The sequence below is a fragment of the Rutidosis leptorrhynchoides genome, chromosome 5, assembly GCF_046630445.1.
Source record: "Rutidosis leptorrhynchoides isolate AG116_Rl617_1_P2 chromosome 5, CSIRO_AGI_Rlap_v1, whole genome shotgun sequence".
Classification (NCBI taxonomy): domain Eukaryota; kingdom Viridiplantae; phylum Streptophyta; class Magnoliopsida; order Asterales; family Asteraceae; genus Rutidosis; species Rutidosis leptorrhynchoides.
Window position 1 is genome coordinate 370,853,073 of NC_092337.1, and position 23,258 is coordinate 370,876,330.

Sequence of the window (23,258 nt, forward strand, 5' to 3'; positions counted from 1 at the left end):
ACAATATTTTCGGGCCTTCTCCTATTCGAAAAAGTGGTTTCTTTGATATTATTCGTTAAACATCTTTTTATTAGTATTTTAATAGATGTCTTAAAAACGTTAGTTGGAACTTGTGGCTTCAAAAGCCAGTGTAATTTTTGTATTTGTTGTCGTCTAGCATCTTGCTAGGGGCTCGTGATAAAATCTTCGCTGTTCGGAAAAAAGAAATATAATTACTCCTATAATAATATAATAATATATAATACAATATAATTATAATCTTAACAATAAAACATATATTTATACAAATTATAGAATTTATTTGCCTATTTTGTCTTGAAATATATTTCTATGTAAGTGCTAGCTAGGAGACAACCAAGAGATTATTTTATCTTCATTGTTAGAGTTAACTGAAATTTTGTGACTAGAAAAGATGAAGCTAGAAACAAATGATAACCTCATGATGAACATGTTAAATAAAAAGATGATAAGTTTCATGCTACCTCATGGAGATGATGCTAAGCCCCACTATGTCTGTGAGTGATGCCAACACCAAACCCCATATGAGGATGACATGTTTACCAATATAGCTATAATCAAACATCTTTTATTTAATCTTCCGTAGATTTACCAATATATTTGTAATAAAACATCTTTGATATAGCCTAATGTTTCACTTAAGATGGGAAGAGATGTGTAATCTCAAGTGGGAAGTGAACCCCACTAAAGAGAGTGTTTGGTGAGGCAATAAGCACCACAACTCTTCATACACACACACACACCAATCACCAAAAGAAACCTCTATATATAGATATAACATATCCTACTACTTTCTTAACACAAACAGATCTTTACATTTCAAAACAAACCAACAAACAAAAATTAAGAATTCTTCATTTGACTATCCCACATCCTACTACTTAACAAGAATTAAGAAGTCTCCTTTATTTGCATAAAACATAAAATTATATATTTTAAGTCATTTTTCTGAAGAAAATTGAGACAAAGAAAGAGATGAAGATGATGGGAAAAAATAGCTTGAGAAGCTCCAACAAAAGGATTTCAAGTAGAGGATTTGGAGGAATGCTTAAAGAGCAAAAAGCAAGACTTTATATTATTAGGAGATGTGTGGTCATGCTTCTTTGTTATCATGATTGATTCTTTCTTTCTTTCATGTCTCCTTTGAAGTTCTGTTTCCATTTAGATGGTGTAAGTATAGAAAGATTATCAATTGCACAAGAGCTTCGACAAATTTGTAACCAAATATTTTCTTTTTTTGATTAGCTTCAGTATGCAATATTTCAAAGTTTAGAAACTAATTACCTTCATGCTTTCTTTTAATTTATACACCACCAAAAATTTTGTCATATGCCCACTTATTTTTCACATATATACAGTACGGCTTAGGTTCGAACAAGTACAAAAGGCATATACTGTTAGTATTTCTGAATTACGTTTATGGTTTTTATACATGTAAACGCTGCAAATTAAATATAAATGGTTGTTTAATTCTAAACCACACAATACATGTTAAATTCTACACTATAAGAAATGTTCACATAACCAAATGTGGATATATGAACGAAAAATATGAATATGATTTTATGTTAGACGGTATGTATGCTTAGACCCATATATTTGTATGAGCCATGGTATTAGTCCATTATGTTAACCAATTCACTATGTCATGTACTGGTATTTATACGCACATGATTATCATTGTACGGGCATCACGACAATTATACATATATTAAATGGGATGGATTTGGGTGTCGTCCCAGTTCAATTTTTTGTCGTTCCACACACTATTTTCACACTTGCATTTTTCAGTTAAATCTCCTCTAATTTGTCCAATCCTAAAATTTTGCAACGGCTTGAAGTGTAAATTCAATATTTAATTCATAAATACTCACATAATCCACCGCCATCTTTAAGGATCTATATCTTGCTGTTCGACGCGAATTATTGTCCATTGACACCACCATTAAACTCTAAATAATTTTACGAACAAAACGAGACTAACTACGTTCGAAACGGACCATTTTTCAAAAACGCCAAGCCAATCAACATCTAAAGCGGGTCTTTACACATGGGCCGTCTCCCCCTCTGTACATACACAACACTATGTAAAATACGAATATGCAGACCGAAAGCCCCCGCCGAATCGCGCGGGCCGATCCGGACTAGTTATCAATAATATATCACAGTTTATTGTTTATCTGTTAGACGACATGCTATCAAAAGCCGCAAACCAACATTGAGTTCTAGCTCAACTGGTAGTGGCATGTCTCTCTTAGCGAGAAGTCAGGATTTCGACTCCGTTGGGCTGCAACATTGCACTCAATGTTATCCCTGACCTGTAGTTGTAGAGACCCGTCCTAATCCATCCGGACGAAGTTCATATCGATTATAAACGATTCACAACAGTTGATTACATCGCGAGGTACTTGACCTCTATATGATACATTTTACAAACATTGCATTCGTTTTTGAAAAGATAATCTTTCATTACATCGAAAGTTGACAAGCATGCATACCATTTCATAATATATCCAACTATAATTGACTTAATAATAATCTTGATGAACTCGACGATTCGAATGCAACGTCTTTTGAAAAAAAATGCCATGAATGACTCCAAGTACTGTTTCTAAAATGAGCAAATGCACAGCGGAAGATTTCTTTCGTACCTGAGAATAAACATGCTTTAAAGTGTCAACCAAAAGGTTGGTGAGTTCATTAGTTTAACATAAATAAACATTTCCATCATTTTAATAGACCACAAGATTTTCATTTCTCATAAATATACGTCCCATGCATAGAGACAAAAATAATCATTCATATGGATTGAACACCTGGTAACCGACATTCACAATATGCATATAAGAATATCCCCATCATTCCAGGATCCTCCTTCGAACATGATATAAATTTCGAAGTACTAAAGCATCCGGTACTTTGGATGGGGCTTGTTGGGCCCGATAGATCTATCTTTAGGATTCGCGTCAATTAGGGTGTCTGTTCCCTAATTCTTAGATTACCAGACTATAAAGGGGCATATTCGATTTCGATCATTCAACTATATAATGCAGTTTCGATTACTTGTGTCTATTTCGTAAAACAGTTATAAAAAGTTGCGCATGTATTCTCAGCCCAAAAATATAAAGGGTAAAAAGGCAAATGAAACTCACCTAATGTATTTTGTAGTAAAAATACATATGACTATATTGAACAACTGAACAATGCAGGGTTGGCCTCGGATTCACGAACCTATATCATTTATATATGACAAATAATATTATAAACACATAATAGTAATCGAACAAGATATATATATATTATTATTAATAATATACTTGTTATATTGAAATATTTTATATAAAGCTTAATTAATATTATTTTAATAATAAAAAAATATAGTGATAAGTGATATTAATATTATTGTAATGTATTTTTATTAAAATATCTATTTGTAATAATACCTATAATAATAATTATAAGAATGATAATAATAAAGATAGTAATAATAATATAGTTATTATAATACTGATAGTGATAATAATAATAATAATAATAATAATAATAATAATATTGATAAAAATAATGATAATATTAAATATAATAATAATGATAATAATAATATTAATATTAATAATTCTAATAATGATAATTATAATAATATTGATAATAATAATAGTAGTAGTAATAAAAATGATAATATTAGTAATGGAAATGATAATAACAATAATACTTATATTCATAAAAATGATAATTCTAAAATTTTAATAATAATACTTTTAATAATAAAGATAACAATAACAACAATAACAATAACAATAATCATAATCAAAATCATAATAATAATATAATAAAAATAATAATTAAACTACCTAAAAATATGAAAGTGTCGCATGCTAGGATCGAACCCGCGACCTCATAGATAACAAACACGACTCTAAACCATCCAACCATTTCGACTTTTATGGTTTAACTCGCACCCGATTATATATAAGCTATTATTTGCCTTGTTTCTGCCCAACAGATTAATTGAAGCCCAATATCATGTTTTAATTATATGACCGATGGATTTTGGGTGTTGTAGTGTTTCGTCAGAAGAGAAAACGGCATCAACCATAAAATTTGAATCGAGCATTAACAATATCAAATAGAAACGTTGGTCGATTTCATCGGTTCATCATCATCTCATCGTCACAGCATCATCAATCGATTATCATCTTTTTCACCATTTTTACTATTCATTGTCTTCTACATATCTTCATTATTTTCAACATCGTTTTTCACCACACGTCATCATCTTAACTTCGTAACAGAAGCAAACAGGATAGTGCAGCAGTGTTAATTGATGATGGTTGTCGGTTTGATAGGAAAACAGAAGATAGAAGCGTAGCAATGGGTTTCGAGCAATATAATGGAGGGTTGTACATGGCGGTTTGGTCTGCACTTACCCAGAAACAGAAACAGGAGGTTTAAGCAGCACATTAGCTGTTTAGCGTGGGTTTGGGTTCACGACTTCATAGAAAAAGAAGAAGAAAGGTAGAGAGGGAGAGAGAAAATGGCGAGGGTGGTAATTTTGTATGGTGGCGGTTTGTGGTATAAACTTACGGTGGTGTTGGGTTGTGATGGAGGTGGTGAACGTGATGGTTTACGGTGGTATGGTGACCGGTGATGTGGATCAAATGGCGGTTGACTGTGATTATTAAAGAACCCAAGGTGGTGCTCGATTTGGTTTGGAAAACGAAATAGAAAATCATCAAAAATTGTTTCGATGGTGTTCGAGTTGTATAGTGGTAGATGGTGGCGGTTTGATGATTGTTCGGTGAAGGTGAATGGTGGCCTGAGTGTCTATAACTCTGTGTTTTATGTATACATATGTATATATATAGAAATATCATAATTTAGATATAATTATAATAATATAAAGTAATAATAATAATAATAATAATAATAATAATATAAAAATACAACTTGAATCTTAAAACTAGGAAACGTGCATGCACAGTTTGCAGCCTAATATTTCTGCCGACAGTTTGATATATCGTGACCATTGCTAAACAGTTAGAATATAAAAGTGTTCCTAAAATCCCAAATTTTTAGATTATATATATTTAATTATTTCACTCATTACCTGTTTGAAACCTGATCAAAAAGGTTCGGTAATTATTTATTTTCTGTACCAATTTATATGTACGGAGTACTAATATTTAATCTTAAAAGAGTAAAAAATTTTTTTACAAATCTAAAATCTTCGTAATCAATTTACAGTTCAACTTTTATTTCAATCCTTCATGGACATGTACAATATCTATATTAAAACTAACAAATCGTCAATCGAGTACTACTGACGTTTACTAATTAGACTCGAAATCATTTATTTTTAATATATTCTCTTTCTATATATAAAGAGTTTTAAATAGCAAGTTTAACTACTAAATAACTATATTATATATCCTTAAACCATTGAAATTAATATGATTTATATATTTACAAGTAATATTTATATACATATTTATATATATAAATATATATATAAATATATATCTATATATTTATAATAATAGTTTTCATTACATCACATATTATTTTTCATATTTATTTTCAACTATTAAATCATATATTATTTCAAATAATAATATTTTCAAATTAATGTATATGTATCTATTTATATATAGTTGTTCGTGAATCATCGAGAATGGTCGAAGGTCAATTGAATATACAAAACAGTTCAAAGTTTTTGAGACTCAACATTACAGACTTTGTTTATCGTGTCGGAATCATATAAGAATAAAGTTTAAATTTGGTCGGAAATTGCCGGGTCGTCACAGTACCTACCCGTTAAAGAAATTTCGTCCCGAAATTTGAGTGAGGTGGTCATGGTTAACCATAAAAATGTTTTCCTGACGAATATGAACTGATAAATAGAGTTTTATCATTATTTGAATAATACAGATAAAATAATTCGATTATTCGAAGAGCATGAATGAAGTTAACACAAAAGGGTGAGATGAGGAAAGTCAAGGTTCCCTTAACTTTTGACGTAGTCACTGTTGAATTTAGAAAGTAAGGTTCGTCTTAACTTTTGACGCTGTCTCGATTGAATTCAGAACATAAGGTTTGTCTTAACTTTTGAGAGAGTCAGGGTTAAAATCCGGAATTCAAGGGATTTAAAGAAGATCTTCGGAATCTAAAAGATTTGATTCTTCGGCGAATAAGTAAATTAAGATCTCTATAATTAAATGCGATGATCAGTATCGATTGCTTCGTCTGGTATCTCCACTATAAATGAACTTCTTTCGTTCCCTATTTTTCATCATTCTTATACTTTCATTCTTAATTCTTACTTCTAAAAGGTTGGGAAAATGCTTCATCCAGTTCTACTCCTTGATATATTCTTAATTATCATTTCTATCATCCTTCTTTTTAATCTTTCACCAGAAGAATCTGGTTACTTCTACTATTACCTTGGGTTGATACTATTCTTAATTCTACCATGTCTTTATATTGCTATTCGTATTAATATCCACAGTTTGTAATCTCCGTGTTGTTATTGGGCTTTATATTTTCTCTTATATTACGGTGTTCCTGCTTCTGTCTCCTATAATCATTGTCATCCACAGTTAATGCTCTCTCTTATTTGCTGCAATTTATACCCCCTTTCTATTTCAGAGTTTCATACTTTTGTTTTCTTTTCGCAAGTATTGGTCCAGAATTTGTAGGTATGGAGTTTCGAATGAACTTAATGTTCTGAGCAAGAAAGAACGTAATAGCACAATTTGATTTGTCAAATTACCAGAATCACTGAGAATAGAACTATCAAGAATATATTTTCTTGATATGTTCAAAAGTTAATTTGAATGAAAGAGTTATGTAACATGGCACGGGATTACGATATGATCTGTGAATCATCACGTTCCATTAGAAACTCAGCATGACTTACTGTAAAATAATCACGTTGATCAAGTGTCATTATATTATACTAACTCATGCATCAGTTCTCAACATTACTTCAATAACATTCATATGTTAAGCTCGAAAGTTTACAGAATATAGAAACTAACAGTTTCTATATGATGTAACACTGATATCATGAAGAGATTAATGATTTCAGATAAGAATAGTTATGAAAATATCTTCAGAAATATGGAGGATATTTATAATGAAAGATACAATGATATCTTGGAATTTCTAATATCGATGGATGGTGAAGAAGATTTATCCGTAAGAGTTTAGATTCGAAAGCAAGGTATTCGCTAAAGATTTCATCAGAAACAGAATCATTTGAATTCTTTGAAGTCAAACTTATTCTTTGTGATTTGTCCACGGCTTCCTTCATAGTTTCGCATAATCCGCTTTTCGGTACTAAATTTTATATCGAGCGTTCCTAACACTCCATTCTTTATCATCAACTTCTGATGGTTAAGGTCGTTTACGGTTGTCTACAGTTCCTGCTGCATCATTCAGAGTATTGATTCGTAGACTGGGTGCTTTTCAGAGTTTCATAATGAAAGATCATAATTATAAGAAATAGATGTTATATGGATACATATAACTCTTGATGTATAAACGTTATGAGATTCAAGATACCGATTGCTAGTTCTCGATAATTGGTATGGTAATTCTCGTTATAAGATGCGGATGAGTACATGATGAGACTTCAATAGATAAATATAGTGATTTGTCGGAGGGATTTAAACCAAGGAGCGGGTTGCTGGTACATCTACTGATCATATGGTGGAATTTAAAAGGTTCCCCGGTAAAAACAAAAGAGCACGCATATATATCATGGTTATAGTAAGGCTAGTCCGACTGAAAAGTCGAAGTTGACTTGTTGGAGCTGTGACAAAATTTGCTACTTTAGAAGAAATTACCAAGTTATTTTGAGTAATAATAACACTAAAGGAATTAGCACAGCTACGTGTTAAACGTTCACTCAATTTCCGAGAGTTTTTCAGGTGCATAGCTATATGCATCAATCATTTCTTCCATATATGAAGTGTGGTTGGTTCATCCTCTTGATTGAGGTGTTTTCAAAAATCATGAAAGGTTTGAACGCAGATTGTAATCATCAAAATACAAATGAGGTTTAAGATGAGATCAAGTGGCAAACTTGAAGAATTGTTTAGTTTCATATGTTATAATCAATATTTTAATTCATTTTTAATTGTCCAATCTTATTAGTCCACAGTCAATAGTCCACAATTAACAGTCCAATAATTCATATATAGTTTAATATATAATATTCGAATTAATTAATATGTATCGTAACCCGTGTACATGTCTCAGACTCGATCACAACTCAAATTATATATATTATTGTAGAATCAACCTCAACCCTGTATAGAGAACTCGATCATTACTGCATATAGAGTGTCTATGGTTATTCCAAATAATATATATAAATGCGTCGACATGATATGTCAAAACCTTGTATACGTGTCCCGATATTTAAAGTGCATAAAATAAATAACAGAAATTTAAATGACGATAAATAAAGTGCGTAAAGTAAATAACAGAAATTAAGTGACGATAAATAAAATTGTGAGAATGTAAATTGCGATAATTAAAATGCAATAAATAAAATGTAATCAGTTAGCTAGGAACAGTTAGCGTGGATTCTTAATAGAATTTTTTTTTTTTAGTTAATTTATTTGTTTCTAACAAATTTTATTTTGTCCAATGTTTTCTTCATTATGCCACTTGTTGGATTCTGGTAATTCAAAATCCAAATATGAAATTGAATGAAAATGGTTATTCTGTGGTGAACGGATTTGTATATCGGTGGATGTAAGTAGGATAGTAAATGACTGTTGAATCAGATTCGAAGAATGTACGATATAACTTATTAATGCGAAATCTATATATTCCTCGGGTATTACCTACCCGTTAAAATATTTTCACCATTAACAGTTTGTACAATAAAAACTTTAACTACAATCTCTATGAAAATATATATACATATATATTTTCTTCCGACGTAATCATGGATTTAATGAGTCAATGTGATATTAAACTCATCAGATTTACGGCTAGAACTAGAGTACATGATCTCTAAAACATTAGAGATTACATAATTGCCATGAAGGACGAAGATAGTTCATCTAGAACGATTCGTAGAACGATGATTATGCTTGAGGTATAGATTGCGAGGTTGAGACGTGTGATGATGTTGTTGTTGTTGGTACTGGTTATGCTGCTGGTGCTGTTGATGGTGGTAATGTTGCTGTCGGTGCTACAAGTGTTGTTGGTGCTGAGGTTGATGATGATGTTGGTGTAGTAAGTATAGCTTGTAAATCATGCACCATTCTTATCAGGGTTTCTATCCTACCCTCTATCATTTCTATCCATCCACTCATCTGATTCGATAGATCTTGATTATCAATTCGAAGTTCCCTAACTTCTTCTAATATTCCCCTTCGATTGGTATTCGGAAGTAGAGGTTGAATATTTTCTGAGATTGCAGTAATGCGACCTTCGAGGTGGAAAACTTTAGCAAGAAGGGTGAATACAGTGTTGCGCATAGGTTCACCGGTGAGTACATCATTTTCTCCGATGTTAGGAGGTAAGTTTGGTTCGCGATAGGGCTCGCCTTCCTCATTTATCCATCAAGTGAGTAAGTCTCGGACCCACCCCCATCTCCTCCAGAAAGAAAAATAACTAAATGGTTGACGCACTTCTGGTTCATTGACTTCGGAGTCTACTTCAATACGCATCTCAAAATTGCTTCCGGAACTAATGGAATCCAAGCTAGGTGTAGGATCCATCTCTTTAAAGGATTTTCGATATGAAATGATTTTCGGTTATCAGATAATATTCTAATTATATAGAATATCTAATATAGTACAGAAGATCCCGTAGATTACGGAGAGAATTAAGGAAACGTGTCAGATAAAGTCTATAGTAATAGATACGCTAAGATATGGATTTTGTCTATACACTATTCATGCAATCATTGCAGTGAGATGTGTCTAGACTAAGAATGATAAGCAGGTAATTTCCTAAGGATGATAAGCAGATGATTTCCGACTAGAAATGATAAGCAAAACTTTTGACATGCAGACACGGTCGAAGTCCAGACTCACTAATGCCTCCTAATGACTTATCAGTTAGACACACTAATGCAGACCTGGTTCGCTAAGACCTCTGCTCTGAGACCAACTGTAGAGACCCGTCCTAATCCATCCGGACGAAGTCCATATCGATTATAAACGATTCACAACAGTTGATTACATCGCGAGGTACTTGACCTCTATATGATACATTTTACAAACATTGCATTCGTTTTTGAAAAGACAATCTTTCATTACATCGAAAGTTGATAGGCATGCATACCATTTCATAATATATCCAACTATAATTGACTTAATAATAATCTTGATGAACTCGACGATTCGAATGCAACGTCTTTTGAAAAAAAATGCCATGAATGACTCCAAGTAATGTTTCTAAAATGAGCAAATGCACAGCGGAAGATTTCTTTCGTACCTGAGAATAAACATGCTTTAAAGTGTCAACCAAAAGGTTGGTGAGTTCATTAGTTTAACATAAATAAACATTTTCATCATTTTAATAGACCACAAGATTTTTATTTCTCATAAATATACGTCCCATGCATAGAGACAAAAATAATCATTCATATGGATTGAACACCTGGTAACCGACATTCACAATATGCATATAAGAATATCCCCATCATTCCGGGATCCTCCTTCAAACATGATATAAATTTCAAAGTACTAAAGCATCCGGTACTTTGGATGGGGCTTGTTGGGCCCGATAGATCTATCTTTAGGATTCGCGTCAATTAGGGTGTCTGTTCCCTAATTCTTAGATTACCAGACTATAAAGGGGCATATTCGATTTTGATCATTCAACCATATAATGTAGTTTCGATTACTTGTGTCTATTTCGTAAAACAGTTATAAAAAGTTTCGCATGTATTCTCAGCCCAAAAATATAAAGGGTAAAAAGGCAAATGAAACTCACCTAATGTATTTTGTAGTAAAAATACATATGACTATATTGAACAACTGAACAATGCAGGGTTGGCCTCGGATTCACGAACCTATATCATTTATATATGACAAATAATATTATAAGCACATAATAGTAATCGAACAAGTTATATATATATATATATATATATATATATATATATATATATATATATATATATATATATATATATATATATATTATTAATAATATACTTGTTATATTGATATATTTTATATATAGCTTAATTAATATTATTTTAATAATAAAAAAATATAGTGATAAGTGATATTAATATTATTGTAATGTATTTTTAGTAAAATATCTATTTGTAATAATACCTATAATAATAATTATAAGAATGATAATAATAATGATAGTAATAATAATATAGTTATTATAATACTGATAGTGATAATAATAATAATAATAATAATAATGATAAAAATAATGATAATATTAAATATAATAATAATGATAATAATAATATTAATAATTCTAATAATGATAATTATAATAATATTGATAATAATAATATTACTAATAATAATAGTAGTAGTAATAAAAATGATAATATTAGTAATGGAAATGATAATAACAATAATACTTATATTCATAAAAATGATAATTCTAAAATTTTAATAATAATACTTTTAATAATAAAGATAACAATAACAACAATAACAATAAAAATAATCATAATCATAATCATAATCATAATAATATAATAAAAATAATAAATAAACTACCTAAAAATATGAAAGTGTCGCATGCTAGGATCGAACCCGCGACCTCATAGATAACAAACACGACTCTAAACCATCCAACCATTTCGACTTTTCTGGTTTAACTCGCACCTGATTATATATAAGCTATTATTTGCCTTGTTTCAGCCCAACAGATTAATTGAAGCCCAATGTCATGTTTAAATTATATGACCGATGGATTTTGGGTGTTGTAGGGTTTCGTCAGAAGAGAAAACGGCATCAACCATAAAATTTGAATCGAGCATTAACAATATCAAATAGAAACGTTGGTTGATTTCATCGGTTCATCATCATCTCATTGTCACAGCATCATCAATCGGTTATCATCTTTTTCACTATTTTTACTATTCATCGTCTCTACATATCTTCATTATTTTCAACATTGTTTTTCACCACACGTCATAGAAGCGTAGCAATGGGTTTCGAGCAATATAATGGAGGGTTGTACATGGCGGTTTGGTCTGCACTTACCCAGAAACAGAAATAGGAGGTTTAAGCAGCAGCAGTAGCTGTTTAGCGTGGGTTTGGGTTCACGACTTCATAGAGAAAGAAGAAGAAAGGTAGAGAGGGAGAGAGAAAATGGCGAGGGTGGTAATTTTGTATAGTGGCGGTTTGTGGTATAAACTTACGGTGGTGTTGGGTTGTGATGGAGGTGGTGAACGTGATGGTTTACGGTGGTATGGTGACCGGTGATGTGGATCAAATGGCGGTTGACTGTGATTATTAAAGAACCCAAGGTGGTGCTCGATTTGGTTTGGAAAACGAAATAGAAAATCATCAAAAATTGTTTCGATGGTGTTCGAGTTGTATAGTGGTAGATGGTGGCAGTTTGATGATTGTCCGGTGAAGGTGAATGGTGGCCTGAGTGTCTATAACTCTGTGTTTTATGTATACATATGTATATATATAGAAATATCATAATTTAGATATAATTATAATAATATAAAGTAATAATAATAATAATAACAATAATAATAATATAAAAATACAAACTTGAATCTTAAAACTAGGAAACGTGCATGCACAGTTTGCAGCCTAATATTTCTGCCGACAGTTTGATATATCGTGACCATTGCTAAACAGTTAGAATATAAAAGTGTTCCTAAAAATCCCAAATTTTTAGATTATATATATTTAATTATTTCACTCATTACCTGTTTGAAACCTGATCAAAAAGGTTCGGTAATTATTTATTTTCTGTACCAATTTATATGTACGGAGTACTAATATTTAATCTTAAAAGAGTAAAAATATTTTTGACAAATCTAAAATCTTCGTAATCAAATTACAGTTCAACTTTTATTTCAATCCTTCATGGACATGTACAATATCTATATTAAAACTAACAAATCGTCAACCGAGTACTACTGACGTTTACTAATTAGACTCGAAATCATTTATTTTTAATATATTCTCTTTCTATATATAAAGAGTTTTAAATAGCAAGTTTAACTACTAAATAACTATATTATATATCCTTAAACCATTGAAATTAATATAATTTATATATTTACAAGTAATATTTATATACATATTTATATATATAAATATATATCTATATATTTATAATAATAGTTTTCATTACATCACATATTATTTTTCATATTTATTTTCAACAATTAAATCATATATTATTTCAAATAATAATATTTTCAAATTAATGTATATGTATCTATTTATATATAGTTGTTCGTGAATCGTCGAGAATGGTCGAAGGTCTATTGAATATACAAAACAGTTCAAAGTTTTTAAGACTCAACATTACAGACTTTGCTTATCGTGTCGGAATTATATAAGAATAAAGTTTAAATTTGGTCGGAAATTGTCGGGTCGTCACAGTAGTATCCACCCACTTTCGCTTAGTGCGGGGGCAGCGGGAAGGGGGTTTTACCGGTCATGCCTCGGATTGGTCCGGGTTTCCTCCAGGGCAGTAGTTGTGGGCAGGTTATGCAACTACAGGAGATGAACGCATGGGTGGTTTAGTCCCTCTGGGTGATCCCAAAATGATGTCCAAAAAAGCCGCATACCTATCGACATTCTCCTTCTTCCTTGTTTTCTTCTTCTAATGGAAATCACAAATAAATATAATAAAATATACACTGTTACTTCTATCTCCCACCTCATCCCAATCAAACTAAACTCAATAACACACATTGGAGCAAGCTTTTTAGCACACATTGTGCCGCATTCAATGTCCATACATTTCTTCAAAACTCGTCATCATTGGAACCGGCCACTGAGGAATGGAAAAATGTTGATACCGTGGTCATGGGCTAGATATTTCTCACCCCGAATCATTACTTGAACACCTACTCAACTCACACCCATAACCGCTTATGAAGCCTAGGAATTCTTAAAGAAATTTTTTCTCGACAACAAAAGATCGAAGACGGTCGAAATCACGACCGAGCTCCGTGCTCTCAACATCGGGGACCAAATCGTGGATGAGTACTTCAGGAAGATTGACTCGATTGACAACATACTCGATAATCTTGATTCGACTATTAAGGACGAAGAACTCGTCACGTATAATATCAACGGTCTCAACGACAAGTTTCCTCATGCCACTCACATAATCTTACATAGCAATCCGTTTCCAGATAGGAGCACTGTTCATTCCATGCTTACGCTCGAAGAGATGCATCTCCAATGCAAGAACTGTGTGCATAATTCATCGATTAGCTAGCCATCTGCATCCACCGCCCTTGTAACTCAAACCGTGGGACATAATGCAGGTCCCTCCAGCCACTGAATAACATGCCTGGGAATTATCGCAACTTCAACTGTAGTTTATGTCAATTCGAGGATAAGTGTCGATACCTTCATCATTCTAATCGTAACCTTAACTCAAGAACACACACATCCCTACAAACTAATAACAATTGTCCCATTGGTAAATCTTAGTGGTAATTACTGAATATTATTGTAGCCTGACAAAATTTTATTGCTCAAATTACCAGGCCTAATAGTCCGCATCCCAACAGTAACGACCCGACTTTTTCGACTTGCTTTTGTGCTTTGTGCTTTCACGAAACTGCGTATTTGTGCGTACTGAGCTATATTATACTCTAAGATCTTACTACATGTAGATTACTTTCGTTTATATGTTTAAACGTGCCTTGAAGTATGTAGGTTACTTAACTTAATCCCCGGAAGCCTTTATGATCGTTAGTGTCACTTGACATTTAGAACGAACTGCGTACTGTGTACACGTTTAACTTTGGTCATAATCGGAATATTATGACTACGAAATACTAATTGTTATTTTATAATAACAATTACTTGGGTTTTTGGATGCTTAATTACGCTTAGTAATTTACTATAGCACACTAGTTAGTCTTGTTGGACTTTCTACCTTGTTGGACTTAAGCCCACCCTACTCTAGTTAGTGGACTATTTAATTAGTCCAATTATTAATGACTAGTGACCCAATAATATGTAAGACAAATGCCCATTTATTAGAGGAAACATACTAGCATTTTTGCTTACCATTATCCTTAATGTTGCATGGAATCCTAACATAAGCACCAACTTTAGACAACCATTAACCAAAAAGCAAAAAGGTGTCCCATTTGTCCTCCACCAAAACCCACGGCCACCATCACCTCTCCATACTCTCACCTTCTATAAATACCAAGCTTATTCATCCCATTTCACACTTGATCTCATTCACAAATTACACACTTACTCTCTAATTCTCTCTAGTCTTTCTCACTCTAAAAAGTGTAAGTTTTAATTTTTCTTTCTCTTCTTCTTCCCTTCATATCCACGACATCATCATCATCATTTAAAGGATCTAGCTTTTAGCTTTTGATCTTGTTATATCTTGTAGATTCAAACTTAGGTTTGAATCCTTCAAGAACATGAAAGATTCAAGCTTTCTAGCTTTGAATCTTCATTTACTTGTTAGATCTAGCTTATGATTTCTTTATTTTATTATAAAGATCAAAACTTGTGTTTATGATCTTCATGTAACTTGAAGATCTAGTCTTTTACTTTAAGGATCTTCAAGAACACTAAAGATCCAAGCTTTCTAGCTTAGGGTTTCATTATTTTGTTAAAGATCTTAGCTTTTTAGCTTATGGTCTCATTACTTTCATTAGATCTTAGCTTTCTAGCTTATGATCTCATTAATCTTGTAAAGATCCAAGTTTTCTAGGTTAGGGTTTTCTTAATACTTGAGATCTAAGTTATTATTGTAGACCTCACTTACTTGGAACCTTTTTGTGTTTGTTGTGATGATAAAGATCAAGTCTTCATCATCACATATGATAGAGATGCATAAACTTATGTAAAAAGGACAAAGGTTGAAGCTTTATTGGATTTATGCAATAAAAAGGCAATCTTGATGTTCAAAACTTGTAGAATGATAGATTTTACTCTTAGTTGTGTGTTGATGGTTGAACCTTGGTCAAAGTGATGCTAACACATCAATGAGTTGCATACTTGAAGCTACAAGCATCAAGGATGAGAACCGTGATGAGCATCAAGCACCAAGAATCCCACCGGAGCACTTGTTTGCTGTTTTTCGGGGACTGATCAGACTCCTGGACTTCTGGAAAATTGATTTTCAGATATTTAGTTTCGAGTAGATGACTTTTCGTTTAGGCCTCGCCTAAATCCGATATACGGTTTAGGATTTATAGCCTTCCGATTGTCACTACGCCTTTGTAACGTTGTGCTGAAATTTCTGACCTACTCGCACTTAAACCATCGCCACGGTCAAACGAAGACGAGTTAGGTTCTGAAAATTGGTCAGCGGTTAGAGGACTCACATACGGAGCCTTGGCCACTGACTACGCATCTTTTCGATTTGTATAGAGGTCGTAACAGCTGTCCAAAGTCATCCTTTTGTTTTGATCTCTATTCTTGTTAAACTTACCTTAGCTTTGATGAATGATGATGATGTTGATGATGACTGATATTGCATAATTCAACTACGTTTATCTTAGAAATATCCGTCATATTTTAGTCATTTGGATACGGTTTGGAGGCGTTTTGTTGATATTTGTGAAGATTCAAGTTTAAGAGCTACAAAGATGATAAAGTTGGATATTTAAACGTTTTAAGTCGAGTTTGAAGAAAAGAAGTTGAATTTTGGATACGGAGTGTGGGCTAAAGACGACTTGACTTATTAAGTTTAGTTGGGCATCAAAATAAAAGTTTGTCATTTTTTTTAAGCTCGTTTTTTTTTTTTAGAGATGGGACAATGTTATAAAAGTCATAATTTAATTAACTTGGGCCGATTATATTGAAAGATAAAATATATTTTGGGATTGCTAGTTTGCTACATGGAATTAGTTGTGGGTCAACTTGGACAAACCCATAAACCTAATAGTGTATATAATTATAAAAGAGATTGGGATAAAAAATATAAAAGAGGAGACGGACGTAGGGGTTTTGGGGGATAGTGGCAGCCGCAGGTGGGACCCCACCTTGTGGGTTTTAGATGACACAAAAAGGAAGAAGCAAAGGCGAGTTGTGTAAGCTTGCCGTGGGACCCACCTGGAAGTTATTTTTGGTTGACTAGCAAAATTAAAAGGGAGAAAGGGTGTGCTTTGTTACTGTTGGTCACACGAGAGGAAGAAGGAAAAGAAGCTAGCAACAACTGGTTTAATTTTCTTTTACTTTTGATAATTCAGATTTACTCGTATTTTCTTGTGATTGTGTATAAACATATTTATTTTTGCTACTTATATTTAATTGTTTGTGTCTACGCGAATGATGATTTATTTGTGGTTTAATTATTTGTGTTTGTGTTCAATTCATATTATGATCATGAGCTAAATACTTTATGTTCGTCTAGATTAATAAACTTAGTGTTGGATGATTTCTTTTATAGTTATATGATTTTTTTGCATGATAAATTAGAGTTTGGATAAAGAACCACACTTGTGGGTGTTGATGTATGTTATGAGATTGATTAGTGTACTTGTTTGGACAAAGGGAACCCTGTTTCAATTTAGTGCATTAATTTCCAATTGATTTGTCTTAATTAATTGGGTGCTTACTGGACCAAGGGGGTAAATTGGGTAATATATGTTGAACAAAACAGGGGTGAATTGTGTGGAGCGAACGCGTAACCAATTTAATCTAAATCTCTGAATTAGTTAATTACCTAGTCACAAGCAACGAGGTCTTTGGTGAGTGAGAACCCTAAGCCGATAAATCCTCGCTTGAGTGTTCGTAAAAGATAACTCTAAACGAACCGACTTAGTAATTACATGCATTTTATCACTATAACTTGTGCTTAATACTATATCGTCCGACACTGAGGGTAAAAGATCTAGGTGAGCATTTCTTTGTCTATTGAATTCAAAACAATCTTTAATTTGTTTGTTGAGTCTGCATTTATTTTCTATAAACTTAAAAACACAAAAATATTGTCTTTATATTTAAATCTATCTTGATTGGTTAATCATTAAATAACCAAAACCCAATATCTCGTTATTTCTTTTATTTCTTGTTTGTTAATTACACTTAATTTATAATCTTAAATTGAGTTGAACTATCCTTGGAATGATCTTGGATTTAACCAATATCTATACTGCTACACGATCGGGTACACTGCCCGTTAGTGTGTAATCTTTTAATAACTGGTATTTTCCATTGATAAATAATATACACGATTTTACACATCAAGTTTTTGGCACCGCTGCCGGGGACAGTTGTGTCAATTTGAGATTGTTGCTAGTTGTGATTTGTTTGAGTTTTTCTGTTTTTAGGTAGTTCTTGTTTCTTTTTAGTATTTATCATTTTCTAGAGTCAGTGCTTTTATTCTTTTCTTTGTTTTTGTCAGTTGCAGGGAAATGGTAGACTACAGCTGATAGAATGAGAGTTGAACAGAGGAAACTAATCGCATTATATTCATCTCCTAGTGTTACCAACGAGGGGTACCAAAAGAAAGAAGTCGATGAAACTGTGGTTAACACTCGAAAAATGTCTATGAAAGAGAAGATGATAGCTGAAGGTTTCTGCCCGTGTTTTTATGGGTCTTGGCAATGTTGCATGAATCCGGATGTAAAACATTCGAGTCCCCTACCTATTACGCAACTTGCTACCGATCTTTATTCACCATTGATTCTGTTTTCAGAACATTCAGATGTGATAGAGTCTGGTCCAGCTCCACAACTTATAACTTCACAATCTATTTTGCAAGAGGAACTGGTTGTTGAAAAACGTACTCGTTTAGATCCACTTTCTGAGCTTTTGCAGGATTTCCCCGAGTTACATTCTTACTCTTCTAGTTATATAGATGAGACTCTAGTGGAAGAGAACGATGGTTTGTTAGTTGTTCTCATGGCTAATGGTTATAAACCTACGACTGAAGAACTGAAGGAATTAAAGTTGGAAGTTGAGTCTCGTTCCATAGTTGAGATATAGAGCGGGTCCACACTTAAGAGGATGTCGTAATTCAGGAGAGTGATTGTTCATTATCGGGTGGAAATCACGGTGTATATAGTGCGGAGGAGACAGTGTACCATGTCCCATTTGATTTGAGCATGACCGTGGACTACATTAGGGTGTCCCAAGCGGATTTTAAGGGTGACACGTTTCTCGACACCCGGGTTATGTTAGCGTTCTCCATAAAGAATCTAGGAGAACTTTCAAATTTAATGTTCACAACATGCGGTGTTAATGATTGGTTGAAGTTGCTTATTCGTGAAACATATTCCACTGATTTCTCGTACCGTCAGATAAGTTTGGAAGAGTTAGGACCCCATTGAAGGCTGATAATGAGGGGTCGATTCGGGTGCACGAATTTAGGAAAGGTTGCACAACTTGTAAAGTTTTGAAATTGTGAAAGAGGCGAGGAAGCTGACTTTTGAGTTGCAGCTATATTTATTATTTCTCAGTCCGACGCTTATTATGCTAAAACCCCGGGAAGTTTTAGTTACCTTTACTTTTATTGTTTATTATTTTATTTACTCCACTTTTTCGTTATAGTATAGCATGCTAGTGAGGACATAGCATGAAATAAGTGTGGAGAGGGTTTATCGTTTATGGTTTATGGGACACTTGGTTTTTGTCTGTTTGATTGTATGAAAACTGTTGCTTTTATGTTTAAATGATATATGTTTTAAGGTAACTGGCATTTGACTCCATAGGTAGCTAAAATTTTTAAATTTTTATGAGAGCACCTAGTGAAAGGTATTGTAAATGATGAAGAAATATTGTAGGATTTTTAGCCTTTTTTATTTTAACACCAATTTTTAGCTAGTTTACCCAGGTCGTTAGTGCTCGGTTTGAGTATTAACATTCCAATTAGAAAAACTTAGAAGCCTTAGCCTTTAGATGAAAACCAAATGAAACCAATTCCCTTTTCTACCCTATTTTCGGAAGTTTAAATTCTTAGTCAAGTTTATGTCTTCTTACTATATTAATCTTAATGTTAATAGAACTACTTTTGAAATGTCCCGTTCTTATTGATTAAAAACGTTCCATATTAATTGATTTCGTTGCGAGGTTTTGACCTCTATATGAGACGGTTTTCAAAGACTGCATTCATTTTAAAACAAACCATAACCTTTATTTCATCAATAAAGGTTTAAAAAGCTTTACGTAGATTATCAAATAATGATAATCTAAAATATCCTGTTTACACACGACCATTACATAATGGTTTACAATACAAATATGTTACAACAAAATAAGTTTCTTGAATGCAGTTTTTACACAATATCATACAAGCATGGACTCCAAATCTCGTCCTTATTTAAGTATGCGACAGCGGAAGCTCTTAATAATCACCTGAGAATAAACATGCTTAAAATGTCAACAAAAATGTTGGTGAGTTATAGGTTTAACCTATATATATCAAATCATAATAATAGACCACAAGATTTCATATTTCAATACACATCCCATACATAGAGATAAAAATCATTCATATGGTGAACACCTGGTAAGCGACATTAACAAGATGCATATATAAGAATATCCCCATCATTCCGGGACACCCTTCGGATATGATATAAATTTCGAAGTACTAAAGCATCCGGTACTTTGGATGGGGTTTGTTAGGCCCAATAGATCTATCTTTAGGATTCGCGTCAATTAGATTGTCTGTTCCCTAATTCTTAGATTACCAGACTTAATAAAAAAGGGCATATTCGATTTCGATAATTCAACCATAGAATGTAGTTTCACGTACTTGTGTCTATTTTGTAAATCATTTATAAAACCTGCATGTATTCTCATCCTAAAAATATTAGATTTTAAAAGTGGGACTATAACTCACTTTCACAGATTTTTACTTCGTCGGGAAGTAAGACTTGGCCACTAGTTGATTCACGAACCTATAACAATATATACATATATATCAAAGTATGTTCAAAATATATTTACAACACTTTTAATATATTTTGATGTTTTAAGTTTATTAAGTCAGCTGTCCTCGTTAGTAACCTACAACTAGTTGTCCACAGTTAGATGTACAGAAATAAATCGATAAATATTATCTTGAATCAATCCACGACCCAGTGTATACGTATCTCAGTATTGATCACAACTCAAACTATATATATTTTGGAATCAACCTCAACGCTGTATAGCTAACTCCAACATTCACATATAAAGTGTCTATGGTTGTTCCGAAATATATATAGATGTGTCGACATGATAGGTCGAAACATTGTATACGTGTCTATGGTATCTCAAGATTACATAATATACAATACAAGTTGATTAAGTTATGGTTGGAATAGATTTGTTACCAATTTTCACGTAGCTAAAATGAGAAAAATTATCCAATCTTGTTTTACCCATAACTTCTTCATTTTAAATCCGTTTTGAGTGAATCAAATTGCTATGGTTTCATATTGAACTCTATTTTATGAATCTAAACAGAAAAAGTATAGGTTTATAGTCGGAAAAATAAGTTACAAGTCGTTTTTGTAAAAGTAGTCATTTCAGTCGAAAGAACGACGTCTAGATGACCATTTTAGAAAACATACTTCCACTTTGAGTTTAACCATAATTTTTGGATATAGTTTCATGTTCATAATAAAAATCATTTTCCCAGAATAACAACTTTTAAATCAAAGTTTATCATAGTTTTTAATTAACTAACCCAAAATAGCCCGCGGTGTTACTACGACGGCGTAAATCCGGTTTTACGGTGTTTTTCGTGTTTCCAGGTTTTAAATCATTAAGTTAGCATATCATATAGATATAGAACATGTGTTTAGTTGATTTTAAAAGTCAAGTTAGAAGGATTAACTTTTGTTTGCGAACAAGTTTAGAATTAACTAAACTATGTTCTAGTGATTACAAGTTTAAACCTTCGAATAAGATAGCTTTATATATATGAATCGAATGATGTTATGAACATCATTACTACCTTAAGTTCCTTGGATAAACCTACTGGAAAAGAAAAAAATGGATCTAGCTTCAACGGATCCTTGGATGGCTCGAAGTTCTTGAAGCAGAATCATGACACGAAAACAAGTTCAAGTAAGATCATCACTTGAAATAAGATTGTTATAGTTATAGAAATTGAACCAAAGTTTGAATATGATTATTACCTTGTATTAGAATGATAATCTACTGTAAGAAACAAAGATTTCTTGAGGTTGGATGATCACCTTACAAGATTGGAAGTGAGCTAGCAAACTTGAAAGTATTCTTGATTTTATGTAACTAGAATTTGTAGAATATATGAAGAACACTTAGAACTTGAAGATAGAACTTGAGAGAGATCAATTAGATGAAGAAAATTGAAGAATGAAAGTGTTTGTAGGTGTTTTTGGTCGTTGGTGTATGGATTAGATATAAAGGATATGTAATTTTGTTTTCATGTAAATAAGTCATGAATGATTACTCATATTTTTGTAATTTTATGAGATATTTCATGCTAGTTGCCAAATGATGGTTCCCACATGTGTTAGGTGACTCACATGGGCTGCTAAGAGCTGATCAATTGAGTGTATATACTAATAGTACATACATCTAAAAGCTGTGTATTGTACGAGTACGAATACGGGTGCATACGAGTAGAATTGTTGATGAAACTGAACGAGGATGTAATTGTAAGCATTTTTGTTAAGTAGAAGTATTTTTATAAGTGTATTGAAGTCTTTCAAAAGTGTATAAATACATATTAAAACACTACATGTATATACATTTTAACTGAGTCGTTAAGTTATCGTTAGTCGTTACATGTAAGTGTTGTTTTGAAACCTTTAGGTTAACGATCTTGTTAAATGTTGTTAACCCAATGTTTATAATATCAAATGAGATTTTAAATTATTATATTATCATGATATTATCATGTATGAATATCTCTTAATATGATATATATACATTAAATGTCTTTACAACGATAATCGTTACATATATGTCTCGTTTAAAAATCATTAAGTTAGTAGTCTTGTTTTTACATATGTAGTTCATTATTAATATACTTAATGATATGTTTACTTATCATAGTATCATGTTAACTATATATATATATATATATATATATATATATATATATATATATATATATATATATATATA

General features: G+C 32.2%; 1 protein-coding gene across 1 annotated transcript; it reads left to right on the forward strand.

The window, feature by feature from the left end:
* Nucleotides 1-617: 617 nt before the first annotated feature.
* On the forward strand, nt 618-1,392 carry LOC139848365 (small polypeptide DEVIL 4-like). Its single transcript, XM_071838094.1, has one exon. The coding sequence runs from the start codon at nt 994-996 to the stop codon at nt 1,135-1,137; it is 144 nt and encodes a 47-aa protein (XP_071694195.1). The 5' UTR covers nt 618-993; the 3' UTR covers nt 1,138-1,392.
* The last annotated feature ends 21,866 nt before the right edge of the window (nt 1,393-23,258 follow it).

What these genes read in the sequence shown, in the direction of transcription:
- LOC139848365 (XM_071838094.1), top strand. Translation starts at nt 994, where the DNA reads ATGAAGATGATGGGAAAAAATAGCTTGAGAAGCTCCAACAAAAGGATT.